General features: G+C 46.0%; 1 protein-coding gene across 8 annotated transcripts in view; it reads right to left on the bottom strand.

Moving 5' to 3' along the window:
* ppfia4 (PTPRF interacting protein alpha 4) overlaps nucleotides 1–23886 on the bottom strand; it is a 120043-nt gene that overhangs the window by 36379 nt on the left and 59778 nt on the right. The window contains exon 1 of one of the 8 annotated variants that reach the window (XM_055869583.1): nucleotides 12419–12791. The exons of the other annotated variants lie outside the window; for them this stretch is intronic. Within the exon in view, the coding sequence (XP_055725558.1) occupies nucleotides 12419–12481 (63 nt within the window). The 5' untranslated portion in view covers nucleotides 12482–12791. Of the gene's footprint in view, nucleotides 1–12418; nucleotides 12792–23886 lie in introns of those variants that run through there. 8 annotated transcript variants of the gene reach the window in all.

Consider the following 23886-nt stretch of genomic DNA (forward strand, 5'->3'; position numbering starts at 1 on the left):
CTACTGTTTCCAAAAATGAGGCTCTAATAAGTCATTTTTTGTTAAAAAAAATAAAAAATCTGAGTAAGTTTATAGATAATTTATAGACTATAATGATCAGGGTTGGGGAGTAACGTATTGTCACGCCCTGACCTTAGAGATCCTTTTTATGTCTCTATTTTGGTTTGGTCAGGGCGTGAGTTGGGGTGGGCTTTCTATGTTTTGTGTTTCTATGATTTTCTATTTCTATGTTTTGGCCGGGTGTGGTTCTCAATCAGGGACAGCTGTCTATCGTTGTCTCTGATTGAGAACCATACTTATGTAGCTCTCTTTTCCACCTGTGTTTGTGGGAAGTTGACTTTGTTTAGGGCACATAGCCTTTGAGCTTCACGGTTTGTTTGTAGTGTTTATTGTTTTGTTCGACGTCTTGTTTAATAAAGGAACATGTACGCTCACTATGCTGCACCGTGGTCCTCTTTTTTCAACGGCCGTTACAGAACTTCCCACCTCCAAGGGACCAAGCAGCGTGGTAGAGAGGACTCCTGGACATGGGAGGAGATCCTGGATGGTAAGTGACCCTGGAGGCAGGCTGGGGAGTATCGCCGTCCAAGGGAGGAACTGGAGGCAGCTAAGGTGGAGCGGCAGCGTTATAAGGGAACAAGGCTGGCAAGGAAGCCCGAGAACATTTTGGAGGGGGGCACACGGAGAGTGTGGCTGAGTCAGGTTGGAGACCTGAGCCAACTCCCCGTGCTTACCGTGGCGAGCATGTGACTGGTCAGGCCCCGTGCTATGGAGTGATGCGCACTGTGTCTCGGTTGAGCATTCACAGGCCGGTGTGCTCGGTGCCAGCGTCCCGCATTTGCCGGGTGGAAGTGGGCATCCAGCCAGAACGGGTTGTGCCAGCTCTGCGCTCGAGACCGCCAGTGCGCCTCCACGGCCTAGTGTATCCGGTGCTTCGGCCAAGGAAGAAGCCTCCTGTATGTCTCCCCAGCCTGGTGAGTCCTGTGCCTGCTCCCAGAGCCAGGCCTCCTGTGTGTCTCTCCACTCTAGAGACGGTCTCCAGTCCGGAGCCTCCAGCGACTTTCTCCAGTCCGGAGCCTCCAGCGACGTTCTCCAGTCCGGAGCCTCCAGCGACGTTCTCCAGTCCGGAGCCTTCAGCGAGGGTGCCCAGTCCGGGGCCCGCAGCGAGGGTGCCCAGTCCGGGGTCCACAACGAGGGTGCCCAGTCCGGGGCCCGCTACGAGGGTCCCCAGTCCGGGGTCGGCGGCGAGGGTCCCAGAGGTGCCACCAAAGTGGGGTGAGCCAGCGGTGGAGCGGGGTCTGCGTCCCGCACCTGAGCCGCCGCCGCGGATAGATGCCCACCCAGACCCTCCCCTATAGGTTTAGGTTTTGCGGCCGGAGTCCGCACCTTTGGGTGGGGGAGGGGTACTGTCACGCCCTGACCTTAGAGATCATTTTTATGTCTCTATTTTGGTTTGGTCCGGGCGTGAGTTGGGGTGGGCTTTCTATGTTTTGTGTTTCTATGATTTTCTATTTCTATGTTTTGGCCGGGTATGGTTCTCAATCAGGGACAGCTGTCTATCTTTGTCTCTGATTGGGAACCATACTTATGTAGCTCTTTTTTCCACCTGTGTTTGTGGGAAGTTGACTTTGTTTAGGGCACATAGCCTTTGAGCTTCACGGTTTGTTTGTAGTGTTTATTGTTTTGTTCGGCGTCTTGTTTAATAAAGGAACATGTACGCTCACTATGCTGCACCGTGGTCCTCTTTTTTCAAGGGCCGTTGCACGTATTACATGTAAGGGATTCATTACATGTAAGGGATTACAAAAATACGGTAACTGTAATCCGTTACGTTACCAGCTAAAATATTGTAATCAGATTACAGATACTTTTGAAAAACTAGATAATTACTTCGAGGATAACTTTTAAATTCAGAAAGAATGTTTGCGGAAAACAAATCTTTGGCACTTCTCTGTTTTCTCAATGACATTCAAATCAGCATTGAAAAAAGGCGCAAGATTAAGTTTGTTCCACCTGAGCGAGTCTGACCACAAGTCAGAGACCACTATGATGACACACCAAATGTGTTTGATGGATCACGTGAAAAGAGCAGGAATAGGCTTTTGTAGTCTACAGTCCAAGCTATGTCTTCCAACTGTGCGACTGCTGTCGGCATCCAAAGATTATCCAACTTGAATAAATGCTTGGAGGTAAGGATGACAGCAGTGGTGTAGTTTAAGGCGATACGGATATCACTTATTATTAAAATCTACATAGCTGTCACGTTCCTGACCTTATTTTCCTTTGTTTAGCTTTGTTTAGTTGGTCAGGACGTGAGCTGGGTGGGCAGTCTAAGTTATGTGTTTCTATGTTTAGGTTCATTGGTGTTAGCCTTATATGGTTCTCAATCAGGGACAGGTGTTTGACGTTTCCTCTGATTGAGAACCATATAAAGGTAGGCTGTTCACACCGTTTGTTTGTGGGTGATTGTCTTCCGTGTCAGTGTTGTTACCACACGGGACTGTTTCGTTTGTTTAGTCGGTTCCTGTTCCTGCGTTCTTTGTGTTCTATAAGTTCTCATGTTCAGGTCTGTCTACGTCGTTTTTGTTGTTTTGTAGTTATTCAAGTGTGCTTCGTGTTCGTCTTGTTTAATAAATCAACATGTATTCATCACCAGCTGCGTTTTGGTCCAATCCATGCTCCTCCTCAGACGAGGAGGAGAACAACCGTTACAATAGCGCATTGATGTGAATCACACTGCTGCTCTCTCATTTAGCTATTTGCACCTTATGGTTGTTGCAACCTTGGTATTTGCAACCTTGTGGTTGTTGTGGATGGCTGTTCACAAATCGAAATGTGTATTTTAACCATATAATGGTTGAATTCAATACGTTTAAGCTGCATATCAATCATTGTTTGTAGTTGCTACATCCATTTTTGGACTTATAAATTATATACATTATATATATATATATAGTACCAGTCAAAGTTTGGACACACCTACTCTTTTGACTGGTACTATATATTTTGGACACACCTACTCTTTTGACTGGTACTATATATATATACAGTGGGGAGAACAAGTATTTGATACACTGCCGATTTTGCAGGTTTTCCTACTTACAAAGCATGTAGAAGTCTGTAATTTTTATCATAGGTAAAATCAAATCAAATTTTATTTGTCACATACACATGGTTAGCAGATGTTAATGCGAGTGTAGCGAAATGCTTGTGCTTCTAGTTCCGACAATGCAGTAATAACCAACGAGTAATCTAACCAAACAATTCCACAAATACTACCTTATACACACAAGTGTAAAGGGATAAAGAATATGTACATAAAGATATATGAATGAGTGATGGTACAGAACGGCATAGGCAAGATGCAGTAGATGGTATAGAGTACAGTATATACATATGAGATGAGTAATGTAGGGTATATAAACATAAAGTGGCATAGTTTAAAGTGGCTAGTGATACATGTATTACATAAAGATGGCAAGATGCAGTAGATGATATAGAGTACAGTATATACATATACATATGAGATGAGTAATGTAGGGTATGTAAACATTATATTAAGTGGCATTGTTTAAAGTGGCTAGTGATACATTTTTACATACATTTCCATCAATTCCCATTATTAAAGTGGCTGGAGTTGAGTCAATATGTTGGCAGCGGCCACTAAATGTTAGTGGTGGCTGTTTAACAGTCTGATGGCCTTGAGATAGAAGATGCTTTTCAGTCTCTCGGTCCCTGCTTTGACGCACCTGTACAGACCTCGCCTTCTGGATGATAGCGGGGTGAACAGGCAGTGGCTCGGGTGGTTGTTGTCCTTGATGATCTTTATGGCCTTCCTGTGACATCAGGTGGTGTAAGTGTCCTGGAGGGCAGGTAGTTTGCCCCCGGTGGGTTCAGGTCTGGAGACTGGCTAGGCCACTCCAGTACCTTGAGATGCTTCTTACGGAGCCACTCCTTAGTTGCCCTGGCTGTGTGTTTCGGGTCGATGTCATGCTGGAAGACCCAGCCACAACCCATCTTCAATGCTCTTACTGAGTGAAGGAGGTTGTTGGTCAAGATCTCGCAATACATGGCCCCATCCATCCTCCCCTCAATACGGTGCAGTCGTCCTGTCCCCTTTGCAGAAAAGCATCTCCAAAGAATGATGTTTCCACCTCCATGCTTCACGGTTGGGATGGTGTTCTTGGGGTTGTACTCATTCTTCTTCTTCCTCCAAACACGGCGAGTGGAGTTTAGACCAAAAAGCTCTATTTTTGTCTCATCAGACCACATGACCTTCTCCCATTCCTCCTCTGGATCATCCAGATGGTCATTGGCAAACTTCAGATGGGCCTGGACATGCGCTGGCTTGAGCAGGGGGACCTTGCGTGTGCTGCAGGATTTTAATCCATGACGGCGTAGTGTGTTACTAATGGTTTTCTTTGAGACTGTGGTCCCAGTCATTGACCAGGTCCTGCCGTGTAGTTCTGGGCTGATCCCTCACCTTCCTCATAATCATTGATGCCCCACAAGGTGAGATCTTGCATGGAGCCCCAGGGTGATTGACCGTCATCTTGAACTTCTTCCATTTTCTAATAATTGCGCCAACAGTTGTTGCCTTCTCACCAAGCTACTTGCCTATTGTCCTGTAGCCCATCCCAGCCTTGTGCAGGTCTTCAATTTTATCCCTGATGTCCTTACACAGCTCTCTGGTCTTGGCCATTGTGAAGTGGTTGGAGTCTGTTTGACTGAGTGTGTGGACAGGTGTCTTTTATACAGGCAACGAGTTCAAACAGGTGCAGTTAATACAGGTAATGAGTGGAGAACAAGAGGGCCTCTTTTTTTATTTATTTATTATTATTTTTTTTATCCCATTTTCTCCCCAATTTTCGTGGTATCCAATCGCTAGTAATTACTATCTTGTCTCATCACTACAACTCCCGTACGGGCTCGGGAGAGACGAAGGTCGAAAGCCATGCGTCCTCCGGAAGCACAACCCAACCAAGCCGCACTGCTTCTTAACACAGCGCGCCTCCAACCCGGAAGCCAGCCGCACCAATGTGTCGGAGGAAACACCGTGCACCCGCCCCCCTTGGTTAGCGAGCACTGCGCCCAGCCCGCCACAGGAGTCGCTGGAGCGCGATGAGACAAGGAAATCCCTACCGGCCAAACCCTCCCTAACCCGGACGACGCTAGCCCAATTGTGCGTCGCCCCACGGACCTCCCGGTCGCGGCCGGCTGCGACAGAGCCTGGGGGCGAACCCAGAGACTCTGGTGGCGCAGTTAGCACTGCGATGCAGTGCCCTAGACCACTGCGCCACCCGGGAGGCCCCCAAGAGGGCTTCTTAAAGAAAAACTAACAGGTCTGTGAGAGCCGGAATTCTTGCTGGTTGGTAGGTGATCAAATACTTATGTCATGCAATAAAATGCAAATTAATTACTTAAAAATCATACAATGTGATTTTCTGGATTTTTGTTTAAGATTCCGTCTCTCACAGTTGAAGTGTACCTATGATAAAAATTACAGACCTCTACATGCTTTGTAAGTAGGAAAACCTGCAAAATCGTCAGTGTATCAAATAATTGTTCTCCCCACTATATATATATATATATATATATATATATATATATATAAACGCTTGGAGGTAAGGATGACAGCAGTGGTGTAGTCTAAGGCGATATGGATATCACTTATTATTGATATCTACATAGCGCATTGATGACTTCTGCCGAAGTCGGTCCCTCTCCTTGTTTGGGCGGCGTTCGGCGGTCGACATCACCGGCCTTCTAGCTATCACCGATCCACTTTTCATGTTCCATTTGTTTTGTCTTTGTTTTCTACACACCTGGTTTCAATTCCCTCATTACATGTTCATTATTTAACCCTCTGGTTTCCCCATGTTTGTGTTATTGTCAGGCTATGATTCTGACGGCTGCTATTATTGTTGCCGGGTTTTGTTATTACGCCCGTTTATTCGTGGTTCCGGTATTTTTCCTGCACCAATGTATTGTGTTGGTTCTGGTGTTTACTTTATTAAATACCTTGTCCACGCATTTCAGCTCTCCTGTGCCTGACTCCTTTTCACCAGTTACCCACAGCCTTGACACCCAAGAAGACTCAATGCTGTAATCGCTGCCAAAGTTTCTTCAACAAAGTACTGATATTTCGGGGTTTTATTTGTAATAAATTTGCAAAAATGTCTAAAAGACAGTTTTTTCTATGTCATTATGGGGTATTGTGTGTAGATTGATGAGGGGAATTTAAAATATATATATTTTAGAATAAGGCTGTAAGGTAACAAAATGTGGAAAAAGTCAAGAGGTCTGAATACTTTCCCGAAGGCACTGTATATCCATCCCCGTCTCCAAAGAGCCAACTTGTCTGGTTACCAAAGACGCGCTCCTCCAAACATACTGTAGGCTATTCAAAATGTTAATTTCTATAACGACATATCAACAGTAGGCCTGGGCTATATCTTGCTTATTGCCTCACACATACAATTTACAGGAGGGCACCTAGTATTTTTTGTTGTTGAGAAGTGCGATGCATAAAGGCCTATAATCGTTGAAGCCAATTACCACAATGTTGACTGTCAACACTCCAAACATATTGAACAAACACTGGATTTATTTTTGTTGTTGTACTGTTGCAGTCACTCGTTACTGTAGCCTATGCCATTTAATAAACTATAGTATCAATCCACAATGGACTAGGATGAGAATATTCCATTCCCGCAGCCGAATTGGAATTGATGACAACGCAAAGACCGTAAATTAACTACAGAGCTTGAGACAAACGCATGCGGTATTAAGCCATGGGACGCATTGATTGGCCAGTGAGTGGCCAAGCCCTCATCACACCTACAACTTGTTAATTCATCAAAACCCAGGCCTTCACACTACCGCCAGCTATTGAGCTCATACAATTTCTGACACACCCCTGGACCTATAGCACTACCACCAGCGGTTAGATACCATTACATTAGGTTTGTTAAAATAGAGCCCTTATGGTGAAATGAGCAGAGAATAAAGGGATGGAGGAAGGATGACAGGAGGAGAGAAAAAGATGGGGAGCACTGAACGACTGCTTCCTTAAGGAGAGTCAGATATCAGGGCTGAAAAAGTCTACCACTGCAGAGAGAGAAAAAGAGAGAGAGAGAGCGAGATGGAAGAGGAAGAGGGAGCGAGAGGGAGAGGGGGGAGAGAGGGGAGAGAGGGAGGGAGCGAGAAGAAGAGGGAGTGAGAGGGAGAGGAAGAGGGAGAGGTTGATAATGATGAATCAGACACATCATGTATAAGAAACAGATTGCCTTTAATCAAGCATCCCGGTATGCAATATGTTAAGTACTTCTGAATGACAGGCGTGGTATGACTCCTTGTCTACAAGACTCTTTGAGAAAATATTATAGACCAAACAGTGAAAACATAGGCCTCCAATTTTTTATGAAATATGGATTGTCATTTTTCTGGGGCTGTGGAAAAAAAGCACAAGGATGACTTAGTGGCCCCAACCAACACTCCCCCAGATATTTTGTAACATGCCATATAAGTCCTCTGTCATGGAAAACACACACACACACACACACACACACACACACACACACACACACACACACACACACACACACACACACACACACACACACACACACACACACACACACACACACAGGGCTGTGACGGTCATGAAATTTTGTATGACGGTAATTTGCCAGCCAAACACACATTTTCTCCTCTCTCCACTCCTGACTGCATGTGCTGCTGTAGAAATAGAATGAAATTGCCAGGGTTAGAGGTTCCAAGCCTGTTCTATTAATTTTATTTCTATGTGTGCTGCTGAATTGCCTAGGCAACTGAAGACTCATTTGCTACAACACCTTGTTTGTTTCAGCAAGGAACAACAAAGTTTCATCACATTGTTAAGAGTCCATGTTAGCGCAGTAACGGACTCAACCGCACGAATGCCAGGCTGTCCCATCTTCAGTCACTTGTCCAAAAACGGTTATGACGGTTATTTTATTTTCATGACGGTCTTCATTCGTAATCGTCGGTTACACGGTTATACAGTAATTGTGCCAGACCTTCACACACACAAAGAACCTTGCCCTGGCTTTGGTTTTTGATTGGCTGTGACTAATAGTCAACCGCAGCATCTGCCTGCACACATATGTCACCATGACAACACATCATTAGGAAAGTTGGAAGTATCTGAGATTGTCACGTCCGCCTTCCTCCTCGTCTGAGGAGGAGTAGTTGGAAGGATCGGAGGACCAATATGCCAATAAGTGTTCATCTTGATATTTATTTAAAAAGAGAACACTGAACGAACTATACAAAAATAACAAACAACGAACGTGAAGCTGACACAAAACACTACACATAGACAATCACCCACAACCCACAATGACAAAACAGGCTACCTAAATATGGTTCCCAATCAGAGACAACGACTAACACCTGCCTCTGATTGAGAACCATATCAGGCCAAACACAGAAACAGACAAACTAGACATACAACATAGAATGCCCACTCAGATCACACCCTGACCAAACAAAACATATAAACCTACAAAGCAAACTATGGTCAGGGCGTGGCAGTACCCCCACCCCAAGGTGCGGACTCCGGCAGGAAAACCTAAACCTATAGGGGAGGGTCTGGGTGGGCATCTATCCGCAGTGGCGGCTCTGGCGCGGGACGTGGACCCCACTCCACCATAGTCATTACCCGCTTCAGTGGCCTCTTAGGAACGGCAACCCTCGCCGCCAACCTTGGACTGGCAACCCTACTAAAGGGCCCCACTGGACTGAGGGGCAGCTCCGGACTGAGGGGCAGCTCCGGACTGAGGGGAGGCTCCGGACTGAGGGGCGGCTCCGGACTGAGGGGCGGCTCCGGACTAAGGGCGGCTCCGGACTAAGGGCGGCTCCGGACTGAAGGGCGGCTCCTGACTGACGGACGGCTCTGACGGCTCCTGACTGACGGACGGCTCTGACGGCTCCTGACTGACGGACGGCTCTGGCGGCTCCTGACTGACGGACGGCTCTGGCGGCTCCTGACTGACGGGCGGCTCTGGCGGCCCCTGACTGACGGGCGGCTCTGGCGGCTCCTGACAGACGGGCGGCTCTGGCGGCTCCTGACAGACGGGCGGCTCTGGCGGCTCCTGACAGACGGGCGGCTCTGGCGGCTCCTGACAGACGGGCGGCTCCTGACAGACGGGCGGCTCTGACGGCTCAGGACAGACGGGCGGCTCTGACGGCTCAGGATGACGGGCGGCTCAGGCGGCGCTGGACAGACGGGCGGCTCAGACCGCGCTGGACAGACGGGCGGCTCAGACGGCGCTGGACAGACGGGAGACTCAGATGGCGCTGGACAGATGGGAGACTCAGACGGCGCTGGACAGACGGGAGCACCTGTAGTGAGGAGACAGAGAGACAGCCTGGTGCGGTGGGCTGCCACCGGAGGGCTGGTGCGTGGAGGTGGCACCGGATAGACCGGACCATGGAGGCGCACTGCAGGTCTTGAGCACCGAACCTGCCCAACCCTACCTGGCTGAATACTCCCCGTAGCCAAGCCAGTGCGGCGAGGTGGGCCGCACTGGGCTGTGCTGGCGAACCGGGGACACCATGCGTAGGGCTGGTGCCATGTACCCCGGCCCGAGGAGACGCACTGGAGACCAGATGCTTTGAGCCGGCTTTATGTCACCTGGCTTGATAACCACTCTAGCCCGGCCGATACGAGGCGCTGCTATGTACCGCACCGGGCTATGCCTGCTCACCGGAGACACTGCCCGGTCCCTCTCTCCAAGGTAAGCACGGGGAGTTGGCTCAGGTCTCCTACCTGGCTTAGCCACATTCCCCGTGTGCCCCCCCAACACATTTTTGGGGCTGCCTCTCTGGCTTCCAGCCGCGCTTACGTGCAGCCTCCTCATACCACCGCCTCTCCGCTTTCGCTGCCTCCAGCTCAGCTTTGGGGCAGCGATACTCTCCAGCCTGCGCCCAGGGTCCCTTGCCGTCCAGAATCTCCTCCCAGGTCCAAGAGTCCTGCGATCGCTGCTGCTGCTGCTTTTGCCCGTTACCACGCTGCTTGGTCCTTTGTTGGTGGGTGATTCAAACTTCTCTCAGGAGAAGTTTGAAGGATCGGAGGACCAATATGCAGCATGGTAAGTGTTCATCTTGATATTTATTTAAAAAGAGAACACTGAACGAACTATACAAAAATAACAAACAACGAACGTAAAGCTATCGAATAATAGTGCTGACACAAAACACTACACATAGACAATCACCCACAACCCACAATGACAAAACAGGCTACCGAAATGCCCACTCAGATCACACCTTGACCAAACAAAACATATAAACCTACAAAGCAAACTATGGTCAGGGCGTGACAGAGATAGCATAAAAAGACACACACACACACACACACACACACACACACACACACACACACACACACACACACACACACACACACACACACACACACACACACACACACACACACACACACACACACACACACACACACACACACACACACACACACACACACACACACACACACACACACACACACACACACACACACACACACACACACAGCATGGTGGCTCTCTCCCAGTGTGCCAGCACCTTGGGCCCCCCTCACAGGGGAAGCTAACTGCAGCACTCCTCAGCTCCTCAGGCACAATGATTACTGACATAGTACTACTCATATCACAGACCACAACTACTGACTCTACAGCTCTGGGAGTAGAATTAAAACGGAGAGAAGAACCATGTGAGCAGAACTGACAGTAGGAATGTCTGTATAAAGTGAATGCAGAACTCTGCTTCAAGTGTTTCTTCACTGTATGAAAGACTGAATAACAACAGTCCTCAGTGAACACACAGCTTGTGATAATGCTTCACGGCCAAGACAGTCAGGCTCGGTGAAATGATGAATGAACATTCAGCATGAGCATCATGACTCAAACAAATTAGACTAAAAGGCCAATAACAGCAGCACACTTGAGGGTGACACGATAGGCATTAACTGAAGCATTCTGCACTGTAACAACAGCACCACAGAAAAGCCACCATCACTCCTGTGAGACTGAGAAAACAACGGAGTCTGAAAATACCAGGCAATCCTATTGACAGGCAGAGAGAGAGAGACACTGTATGGACAGAAGCTAGAGAGAGACAGATAAATATGCCTGGTTCAGACAGCTGGGTAAATGGGAACTGAAGTACACACTTGAAGAGGGATTATCAAAGTGAGGTGTTAGAATGAGTGTGTGTCTGGGGGAAGACCAGGCTGTTTCAGCTAGGTGTTAAGAACAATACACGCTCCTTTATCTGATACACTGACAGGTGTGAATAGAGAGATGATTTAAACACACATCACATGGTAAGGGAGGCCTTATTGATGCATAACAATTATGTGCCAAAGATGATATGCTTAAAAGTCACATTGTCATAATATATAAGTGCTGAGCAAGACACTGCATAAAAGCCTGCTTCTATACTTTAAGAATTTCAAACAGATGCAGGGGCAGTCTGTGTGACAGCATTCTGACTGCAGTGAAAAGAGCTGGCAACAACACAGCCTTCCCCTCTCTCTCTCCTTCTCTCCCCCCTCTCACTCTTATCAATTTCAATTTTCAATCTCTCTCTCTCTCCTTCTCTCCCTCCTCCCTCTTGCTCTTCTCTATCACTCTCTCCCCCCTCTTGTTCTCTCTCTCTCTCTCTCTCCTTCTCTCCCCCCTCTCGCTCTTCTCTCTCTGTCTCTCTCTCCCTCCCCCTTCTCGCTCTCTCTCTCTCTCCTCTCACCCTCTATCTCTCTCACCCCTCTTTCTTTCTGTTTTACGCTCTCTCTCTCTGTGCATACAAAAAAGTGCCAACTCCCCTAAAGTTCCCAAACTTTTCTATCTTTCTCCATTTCTCTTTGAATGCTGCAGAATGGCAGGCAGCCACAGTGGCAAATCAACATGTTTCCCTGGGAGAGAAGCTGTCTGCTACGCCTCCTGTCTTAGTGCCTCAAAAGTCAAACACTTTTCAGTAAATATTGTATACCTCATATTCTGAATTCACTTCACACAGTTGATCTGAAAACATTTTCCATTGACCTGAAAACAACATGAGTGAGAGGGGACAGGCTGGGCAGTGAGGTGAATAGGGGAAGGGGGGTGGACTTTACCAGACGCATACTTTTTTAAACATTTGACATTTGAGTCATTTAGCAGACACTCTTATCCAGAGCGACTTACAGTAGTGAGTGCATACATTTTCATACTGGTCCCCCGTGGGAATCAAACCTACAACCCTGGAGTTGCAAGCGTCGTGCTCTACCAACTGAGCGATGCACATACATACACACACCATAATCAATGCCATACACACAGTTATGTATGGTTTCTAGTGGTCCCACAACTGATCCATGTGATTAGATCCCTACCTCGTACATGTAGGTGTTAAAGTGGATCCCATTCTGAAGATGGATCTTCACTGTCGGATTCATGACGGAATATCATATCAGATCCCAAACCAGACCAACCAATCCCAGAGACAGAGAGAGCTTGCGTCTCATGTGCCCCTAAATCCCTGCTGTGTGACAGTGAGCCTGGCTGGAATAAAAGAGGTTCCTCTACTGGTTTGTCTACTCTGCTGGGACAAACGACAGAGCTACACTACTGTACTATGCTGCTACAACTACAGCCTACAGCATGGGTTACAGCAGAGAGAGGGAGGGAGGGGCAGGAGTAGAGGGAGAGCTAGAAGGGGAGACAGAATGAGGGAGGAGAGAGGGAGAGATGGGGGGTGCATGGTTGAGGCAGGGCTGCACTAAATATGGGTTGTTGTGATACAGCATAGGAATAGCGAGAGAGAGAGAGAGAGAGATAGAGAGAGAGAGAGGGAGGGAGGGAGGGAGATATGAGGAGAGGTGTGTAGTGAGTGGTCAGCTGACTGGACAGGGTTGGACTTAGAGGACTGCTGAGGGGCTGTGTGGCCACCCGTTCACAAACACACTCTCTCGTTCTCTGGGCTAAAAATTGACCTGCCCATCTGGCGTTTGCCCGAAATGCCAGGTGGCCAGTCCGACCATGCATGGGTGAGAACTTGGCTTTACTGTTGAATGGATGGTTAGAACAGAAGTGTGCATGTTCACTGGCATCACCTCGCTTAAAGAAACAATGCCACTCGTTTAGTAATTAATCAGATAATTACCTCAATCTATTAGACTGTCTGAGTCACTGGTGACCCATTTTAGTTTCCAAATCTACTACAAGATCAGCCTTTTGTATTCACCACTGACAGACTACCAACCCAACTCCTCGCCAAGGGGTTTATCAGCACAAAATATGATTTTCTCTCTCTCTAACACACATTCTCTTTCTCTCTCTGACATACATTCTCTCTCTCTCTCTCTCTCTCTCTCTCTCTCTCTCTCTCTCTCTCTCTCTCTCTCTCTCTCTCTCTCTCTCTCTCTCTCTCTCTCTCTCTCCTCTCTCTCTCTCTCTCTCTCTCTCTCTCTCTCTCTCTCTCTCTCTCTCTCTCTCTCTCTCTCTCTCTCTCTCTCTCTCTCTCTCTCTCTCTCTCTCTCTCTCTCTCTCTCTCTCTCTCTCTCTCTCTCTCTCTCTCTCTCATATATCTATAAATGGAGGTGGGCTCAGGACCTCAAAACACATAAAAAAGGTGGTGCTGAGTCTGGAGGGGGCAGATTAGTGGAGCTGATGTGGGGTGATGTTGACAATCGGTCTGCTTATATAACTGATCCGACGCACACCCTGCTCTGCACACCTGTCATTGACTGTACTGTAGATACCACGACAGAAAATGAAAAGACAAATGCTTGCATATCTTTTAGAGCAAGAACATATTAAATCAGTGTGTAAGTGTTTGACTACATATGGTCCATAAGTCTTACAGGGATCGAGAGAGAGGCAGGGAGAGACAAAGAGCGAGAGAGAGATGATTGGCGCCCCGTTCTATGTTTGGCTTCTGCGTTCACACACTAATTCCACAGCTGCCTGGCTGCTTTGACAGACAAACAGACAAACACGCCCACTGCTTCGACAGGCACACACATGTGTGTGTGTTCACACACAGCTCAAAAAACAGTCCTAGAGAGAGGGGGAGAAGAGGAGAAAATTGAGGGATGTAGAGGAGGGAAGAGGAGGATGAGAAGGAGAGAGAAAAATATTGAAAAATAATGACATGAGGAATAAATACACAATGAGTAAGGATAACGGGGTAGCAGTACCGAGTGGATGAGCAGGGGTATGAGGTAATTGAGGTAGATATGTACATATAGGTAGGGGTAAAGTGACTGGGCCGTATGCACTACCCTCTGTAGTGCCTTACGGTCGGATGCCAAGCAGTTGCCATACCAAGAGGTGATGCAGCCAATCAAGATGCTTACAATGGAGCAGCTGTATAACTCTTTGAGGATCTGAGGGTCCATGCCAAATATTTCCAGCCTTCTGAGGAGGAAGAGGCTCTGTCGTGCCCTCTTCACGACTGTGTTAGTGTGTGTGGGCCATCATAAGTCCTTAGTGATGTGGAAGCTTTTGACCCGCTCCACTAAAGCCCCGTCGATGTGTGTGAGATAGTGAGAGATGAGAAGTCAAACATCAAGCTGAACACGCAGCCTGTTGTATTCCTGCTGCCTCAAGCCTACTGCAGACGTTCGGCCTGTCTGTCTGTCTGGGCCCTGCTTGGACCTGGTTGTCAAGGAAACAAAAGAGAGGAACTCAACACACAGCAAGACGAACATGGTTAGAGAGAGAGAGCAACAGCAGGAAAGATAACGTGAGATTTAGAGAAGAAAAGAGAGTGACTGTGAAAGAGTGAGTGAGACAGCGAGAGGCCTGTGATGGACTGTGAAAAAGCACACCTCAAAATCTCAGAATAACTGCTATGACTGCCAAGGAACCAAACTAACTCTGATATAAGGTACAACTTATATGTGAAACTGTGCACAGCCAAAGAAGAACCATTCCTTGCACTCAATGCACTCCATGCCAGTTCGTTCATTCTGATGATATCGAGATCCAACATGGCCGTCTAGTGACTGTGGAACAGTTGTCCAGGTAAATAGAGAGGTTCAGGTCAGTTCAGCAGTGGTCATCTCTTCTCCACTGGGACAGAGTGATTGCAGCCTGCTGCCTGCTGGTCACATTAGTGAGGAGACAGAGACACCTAGTGCCAACAGACGGTACTCATTCTTAACATGGAAGGACAGAGGGAAGGAAGAGAGGAAGGATCCATTTAACAATATTGGAACAGAAACCTTTTTAGCAGGGGTTCCACTCTAGCTTTCATCGATGCAGTTGGTGAGAGACAGACACAGACAGAAAGATAGACAGACAGACAGACCGACAGACACACACTGTGCTTTCCGTTTGGTCACACTTATACACACAGAGCGCTGTGTTTTGGCTCGTGTCACACACAAACGCACACTGGCACTGACAAAAAAAGGCTTGAAGAAATTGAAGCAGCGCTCTTAGCAGCAGAGAATTAACAGGAGGATAAATCTCTCAACTATCCATCAGCCTCTCCCTTTTCTGCACTGTCTTCCTCTCTTACTCTTTCCATCTCCCTACCTCTCCTACTAACTAACCCTCCTTGGCCTTCCCACTCTCTCCCCTGCTCTCCCTCCGCCCTCTCTGTCTCGCTCTCTCTCTCTGCTGTTTCTCTAAGCATAGCTGGAGTTTATCTCAGCTGAACATGCCCTCTCTGAGTAGCCATTTTAAAACACAACATAATATGGTTTGAGCTAATAGACACACACGCACGCACACACACACAGACACACAAGCACACACACACACACACACACACACACAGACACACACCCTTAGTTGAGGATCTAGCTTAGTGAGAAAGAAAGCTCTGTCATCCAGGTGTCAGGAACAATAATCACTCAACAATCTCTCAATCTCCATAACCTCCTTCATCCATCCCCTATCTCTCTCCTCCCCTTGCCCTCTCCCTCCTTTTCTCCACTCCCTCGCTCCCTCTTTGCCTGCAAACATGAGTCGGCTCCATCTCCCCTACTGTCGTCAGCAGCAGAGCAACTCAGCACACATGAACACACACAAACAGTCCGACTTTGGGGGGCACAGTCCTGCATAAGATGTCCATGTGGAAAGGTCAACTCCTGCATTATAAGATGACTGTGGTGCCCATAGTGTAGTACAGGTCTTGGGACAGGACTGTAGGGTATAGTAATGGCTTCACACGAGCTCTCACTGGCACTGGGAATAGGGAGAGAGGAGGAGGGAGAAAAAGAGGGGAGGAGGGGAAGGAATTACGAAGGGGAGAGATGGATGTGTGTATAGGAGGTCAGGGGCACTACTTTTGCCCTTCACAGGGCATCGAGTGCAGCGTTGCAGTGGCATGGTGAAACTCTACACCCTGTGTGTGTGTCTGTGTGTGCGTGTGTGTGTGTGCGTGCGTGGATGCATGCGTGAGCGTGTGGCTGCAGTGAAAGAGACATGACAGGAACCTCGCGTGGCACCTGCGAGTGAGGCATCAGACAGCCCGTCTTTCAACACTCCTTCCTCTCTTCTCATCCATCACTTCATTATTGTGTCAGGTATTTAATACATATCTTCTATTATTTAATACATATCTTGTGTTAAAATAAAGACAATTACATGTGCCTCATTTGCATAAATACACCATGTGTATTTGCATATATTACTAAATTAACGTAACGGCTGCAACCACCAAACACTTGCTCTGTTTACCCTACCTGCACTCATCTGCGCTGTCTAGACTGCCTCATTAATTACTGTTGTTGTCATTTTCTCTTGCATAATTCAACAAGCGTGTCAATAGCTGGATACCCTCAGATTAAAATAAACACGTTTGGCTTTAGATTACTTCTATCTATACAGGTTGGAGGCACCTTAATTGGGGAGAACGGGCTCATGGGAATGGCTGGAATAGGTGCAATGCCATTCCATTCGTGCCCTTCCAGCCATTATTATGAGCCGTCCTCCCCTCAACAGCCTCCACTGACACATACCAGGGGTTGAAACCAGGAACAGAACCGAAAACCTTTTTCAAGGAACAGACTCAGAACAGGGAATAAAAATGATCTATACTGCTCCAGAACAGAAATGTTATTTTAAAAGCATGGAAACCGGTTTATAACGTTATTTTACATTCCAGGCATTTTTTTACAATCCCACAATCCCCAGTGTCTGCCTGACAGCTGAAAATCTATGCCAGTGTGTGTGCATGTGTAGGCTACGGCCCCTCCCCTCCAGAGCATAGCTGTAGCATACTGAAATTACAAGCACGATGCAGTAGATAGGGAGAGAGATGTTTCATTAGAGAAGAATGGATTCACTTGTTCAATGCCAGTTAGGGATAGTATAGTTATCACATTTCACTTTGGATTCATTAACTACAAAAAGGTAAGACGTGATTTCACAGTGCCTTCAGAAAGTATTCAGACTCCTTGACTTTTTCCACATTTTGTTACGTTACAGCCTTATCCTAAAATGGATTCAATTGTTTTCCCCCCTCATCAATCTACACACAATACCCCATAATGACAAAGCAAAAACAGTTTTGTTTATATTTTTGCAAATGTATTACAAAATAAAAACAAAACAACTGAGTCTTCTTGGGTATGACACTACAAGCTTGGCACACCTGTATTTGGGGAGTTTCTCCCATTCTTCTCTGCAGATCCTCTCTACCTCTGTCAGGTTGGATGGGGAGCGTTGCTGCACAGCTATTTTCAGGTCTCTCCAGAGATGTTCGATCGGGTTCAAGTCACTAATATCACTATAATCCCAGTGTTCATTTTCAGGAGTTGCATTTATTTCAGCGCATCTAATTTGTAATCTAATAACACTGTATAAAATGTAGACTTTTTAAAATTCCACAAAAAATGAACACCCATCAAAATAAAGTTGTCTTTCTTGTGATGTAAGTGTCGAGACGGTGCGTTAAATCCTAGACGAAGCTTTACCGTTCTTATAGAATGAACGGAAAGACAATGTACTCCATTTACTCCATTTCAGCAATTACTGGGGTGTGCTTTAAATATCATTATCAACATGTTCTTGATCGTAGCGTTATCGGGAAAAACCTACAGGCACAAGCAGGAGCATGAAAGAGTCACAGGAGTAAAATGAATGTCATTAATCCAGTGAGCAGGACAAAGATGGCTGAGACAGACAGATCTTAAGGTGGGCGGGACATGCAAGTTGCTACTGACAGTGTCAAATCAAATTTCAAATCATATTGTATTTGTCACATACAAACCCTACTGAATGCTTACTTACAAGCCCTTAACCAACAATGCAGTTTAAGAAATAGAGTTAATATAATTTTTACTAAATAAACTAAAGTAAAACATTTAATAAAAAGTAACACAATAAAATAACAATAACGAGGCTATATACAGGGGGTACCGGTACCGAGTCAATGTGTGGGGGTACAAGTTAATCGAGGTACATGTAGGTAGGGATAAAGTGACTATGCATAGATAATAAACAGCGAGTAGCAGCAGTGTAAAAATAAAGGGAGGGGGTTCAACGTGAATAATCCGGATGGCCATTTGATTAATTGTTCAGCAGTCTTACGACTTTGGGGTAGAAGCTGTTAAGGCGCTCCGGTACCGCTTGCCATGCGGTAGCAGAGAGAATAGTCTATGACTTGGGTGACTGGTGTCTTTGACAATTTTTGGGACCTTCCTCTAACACCGTCTAGCATATAGGTCCTGGATGGCAGGAAGCTTGGCCCCAGTGATGTACTGGGCCATACGCACTACCCTCTTTAGGCGCCTTACGGTCAGATGCCGAGCCGTTGCCACACCAGGCAGTGATGCAACCGGTCAGGATGCTCTCGATGGTGCAGCTGTAGAACTTTTTGAGAATCTAGGGACTCATGCCAAATCTTTTCAGTCTCCTGAGGGGAAAAGGCATTGTAGTGCCGTCTTCACGAGTGTCTTAGTGTGTTTGGACCATGATAGTTTGTTGGTGATGTGGACACCAAGGGACTTGGAACTCTTGACCAACTCCACTACATCCCCGTCGATGTGAATGGGGGCGTGTTCGGCCTTCCTTTTCCTATAGTCCACGATCAACTCCTTTGTCTTGTTCACGTTGAGGGAGAGGTTGTTGTCCCAAGCTGTGTCGCAGCTGGCCTCGACCCGGGAGACCCATGAGGCGACGCACAATTGTCCCAGCGTCGTCCGAGTTAGGGGAGGGTTTGGGCGGCCGGGATGTCCTTGTCCCATCGTGCTCTAGCGACTCCTGTGGCGGTCCGGCACGCTGACACGGTCGCCAGGTGTACGGTGTGTCCTCTGCTTGCCTCAAAGCATAAAAGGCATTTAGTTCGTCTGGGCAGCTCGAGTCTGGGTTTCCCTTTGTAGTCTGTAATAGTTTGCAAGCCACATCCGACGAGCGTCAGAGCCGGTATAGTAGGATTCGATCTTAGTCCTGTATGTGTGTGTTTGCGCACGCACACGTGTGCGAGTGTGTCTGACGGTGTGAGCAGCATGGAACATGAATCATAACTATGACACTCTGTTTACCGACTGTTTAAAGAGATTCCTAAAATACATAGCACACACCACATATGTACACATACACACAGAACTATCTTAGTACAGCGGTGACGTCATCACCTTCTCTACAACTAGACTGTTGCTACCCTTAACCCAAAGAAGCTGTCCTTTTCTGGTTTAATGGTACAGTAGGACCATGGCATCGAGAGAGAGAAAGAGAAAGAGAGGATCACAGCAACAAGATGTGTGGCCCGTTGCCATGACAAAAGAGAAACCAGTGGAGCACAAATAACATTGTAAATACCACCAATATGTATCTGTTTATTTATCTTCCCTCACCTTTCCTACTACTATTTGCACATTGCTAAAACACTGTACATAGCTGATAATATTACACTTGAAATGTCTATATTTTTCTAAAGAGAGAGAGAAAGAGAGAGAGTGATAGAGAGAAAGAGAGAGAGACAGAGAGAGAGAGATAAATAGATAGAAAGTGAGAGAGAGAGAGAGAGAGATAAATAGATAGAAAGTGAGAGAGAGATATAAATAGATAGAAAGTGAGAGAGAGAGATATAAATAGATAGAAAGTGAGAGAGATATAAATAGATAGAAAGTGAGAGAGAGAGAGAGAGAGAGAGAGAGAGAGAGAGACAGGGAGAGAAAGAGAGAGAGAGAGAGAGAAAGAGAGAGACAGGGAGAGAAAGAGGGAGAGAGAGAGAGATATAAATAGATAGAAAGTGAGAGAGAGAGAGAGAGAGAGAGAGAGAGAGAGAGAGAGAGAGAGAGAGAGAGAGAGAGAGAGAGAGAGAGAGAGAGAGAGAGAGAGAGAGAAAGAGAGAGACAGGGAGAGAAAGAGGGAGAGAAAGAGGGAGAGAGAGAGAGAGAGAAAGAGAGAGAGAGAGAGCACTTGAGCATGTGAGCTTGGGTTACAAGGCCGGAAAGCTTCAGAATGAAAAATCACATTTTATAAATAAATCATCCAGTGCCCAGTGATAGTCACGCACACACACACACACACAGCCTCTCGGGCTTCCGTCGTGGCTGCGAACCCCGGTGTCGTCGTTGTTCCTCCCTCGCTGCCTCCGTCTGCTCCCAAGGAAGGCGATCCTTTCCGGCCAGGATCTCCTCCCACGTCCAGGATCCCTTACTGTCCAAGATATCCTCCCGTGTCCAGGATGTCTGCTCCTCCTGGCCACGTTGCTTGGTCTGTTTGTGGTGGGGTCTTCTGTCACGTCCGTTGTAATGAATGGACCAAGATGCAGCGTGGTATGTTTCCATCCTCTTTATTTGGAAGAGAAAACTCAAAGAGCAAAACAATAAAGCGTAAAACGAAATGTGAAGCTAAATGTAGTGCTCGCAGGCAACTATACCTAGACAAGATCCCACAAAGCACAATAGGGAAATGGCTGCCTAAATATGATCCCCAATCAGAGACAACGATAAACAGCTGCCTCTGATTGGGAACCATACCAGGCCAACATAGATAATGAATCACCTAGATAACCCACCCTAGTCACACCCCGACCTAACCAACATAGAGAATAAACAGCTCTCTATAGTCAGGGCGTGACAAGAACAGTATTGATTTCAGCGGGGCAAACAAAAAAAAAAAAAATGGCCTTACCACTGCTACACCTGGCTATCAGTAGAGCCTTGTCTGGCAGCGAAACAGTTCATTCAGCCACATTTACTGCCTTTAAAAAAAACAAGCTGATATGGCTGACTTGCTTCAACAAGGTTTTTAATGACAATTGAGATGTACAAATTATGGCATTTGGGGACAACAAGCGGATAAGAGGCAATCTATCATTTTGATTAAGAAATTAATGAGCGAGCTAGGACGGACGTAGTCAATATAACTATTTGTTCAGCAGTTTTAAAATGTACAGCAATAGAATTCAGAACGTGGGCAGTTCTTACAGGCAGTTACGTGGGCAGTTCTTCCTGTACACCAAGTCATAACCATAGGATAAATAAAGGGGGCATAAAAGCAGACAATGAAAGCTCTTACAATATTCAAAGATTACATTTCTCTAAAACACGTTATAGGCTACATGTGCACCACCAAGTCAGAACAATAGATTAAATTAAAAGGGGAAAATAGACCAAATTATTCAAATTACACAACATAAATGTAGTATTCCTTTTTTAGTTACATTATACATATCTCACCGGAAAATATTACATCATTTATGCAGCAGCATAGAATACATTTCTGGACTTGTTGTGCTGTGCTCACTTGAACAGGAAGGTGGCGCGGCGGTCCTTCGTGGGCAAATTTTGTCATCAAACTTTGTCATCAAAGTCTGCCATTCTTTGGATTTATAGTGCTTTCAAGACAACTGGTAACTCGGGAAAAAAACAAGGTTGAATCATGATGATGTCAGTGATCTTCAGGTCATAGCTCTAGAAAGAGGCCCAAGTTCCCGACTTACAATTCCGAGTTGGATGACCATTCAAAATGTATTTTCCCAGTCGGAGCATGTTTTTTCCCGAGTTCCCAGTTGTCTTGAACTCACTGAAGTCAGACTTCTCAGTTCTGAGTTAACAGTTGTTTGAAGCACAGCAGAAATCCTGCTGGATTGACAGCATGACCAATGTTGAACGTTTATCATTTTAAGCTTGGAAAAGAGACCCTTAAAACCAGACTTGGGACCACACAGCCACTCCACTGAATAGTAGGCTAGTGATTGCTTAGCAATGCTTGCAGTTAGCCACTGATTCCTTCCAAACCACTCATTGTTGAATTTGCAATTTCCAACTTGTTGTGTAATGTTTATGTCCAATGGCCGATGAGCACTGATACATTTTATCTATAATTTCTCTTCATATGACAAGGATTAAAAAGGATTTGCCAGTAGATTGTTGACTTGATTCATGATGATGACTGCTAGCTAAGATTTTGAAAGTATAATGTTGGTATGATCAGTCCAATCAAAGCTACTGTAGATATAATGTGATTTGACGTCCTTTTATCTGTGGCCAATGGCCTTGAGCCTTCTTGGATGGGCACTTCTAATGTAACTCTATGGCAGCACCCAAGGGGCTTGAATTCTTGAGCTCTACCCTTAGATTTGGAGGTGATGAAGTGTCCCCATGAGTGACAGAACACTGAGCCAATCACGGCGCAACTAGAAAACATTACCAACCCCGCTGTATTTTTCACTGGCTGCCCCACCACCACAGAAATCACTGAGCTAGGCTGAAACACCTGCATGTTTGTATGTGGCTTTCTTAACTGAATTATTATTATTTTTTACATTGTTTGCAAACTAATATATGACACATATTAATGCCAAAATAACATACAAAAAAAAATAGCTATAAAAGTGTGGCTCAAAACAGGTGGGGCTCTGCCTCACTTACCTTGAATGATGGGTCACCACTGCTCCAGAACCATCTTCCTCAATGTGTGCGGGGACAAGATACACTTGCATCCTCTACCAAGAAAGTTTACCAAGTTTACTGATTTATGAAGGTCAACAACCAGTTGTCTCTTTTCTTTTGTTAGCTATTTGCTTTTCCCCATGGTAATGGATGACAAATGGATTTACATGCGAGTTAACACATTTTTATTCCCCAATAAAACAGGAAAATATTTTATTTTATTTTATTCATAAGACTCTTGAAGGATGCCAATAATTTGGACACCTATATTTTTGAGATTTGTTTTCATTACTTGTTAAACAAAATATCTTTTTCTGAGAATTTGTAATTGTAAAAATTTTTTTTTTTTTTAAAGTAAACAATATAAGTTTCACAATTATTTGAGCATATAATATCGCTCAGTATTCTTATTATTTATTTGAATACAGTATTTTTTGCAAATCTTTATCCAATAGCTTTGGAGGTGACTGTATATGTTTGGCTTTATCTGTGATGTGCTTTCTGAGCCCATGTCATAGCGTTGTGAGAAGGCACTACATTTAACCCAATTCATATCGGGCCCTGAATCTTCAAATCAAATCAAACTTAGCATAGGAGAAAATCACAATTGACTCAAATGGACGTCAGAAACATGACGGCGATCATGTGTGTGTTTGTGTGTGTACGAGCATGTGTTGTGGCCTAGGCCTGGGCTTATTTTAGCCAGGGTTAACTATTTTTATTTATTTATTTTTATTTAAATAGGCAAGTCAGTTAAGATCAAATTCTTATTTAAAATGGCGGCCTACCACGGCCAAACCCGGACGACGCTGGGCCAATTGTGCACCGCCCTATGGGACTTCCAATCACGGCCGGATGTGATGCAGCCTGGATTCGAACCGGGTACTGCAGTGACGCCTCTTGCACTGAAATGCAGCGTCTTAGACCACTGCGCCTCTCAACAGTGAAGAATGTGCAGGCTGTTCTGTGCTGGTACATAGGCTCTGTGCTGTTACACTCTA

The sequence above is a fragment of the Salvelinus fontinalis genome, chromosome 18, assembly GCF_029448725.1.
Source record: "Salvelinus fontinalis isolate EN_2023a chromosome 18, ASM2944872v1, whole genome shotgun sequence".
Taxonomy (NCBI): Eukaryota; Metazoa; Chordata; class Actinopteri; order Salmoniformes; family Salmonidae; genus Salvelinus; species Salvelinus fontinalis.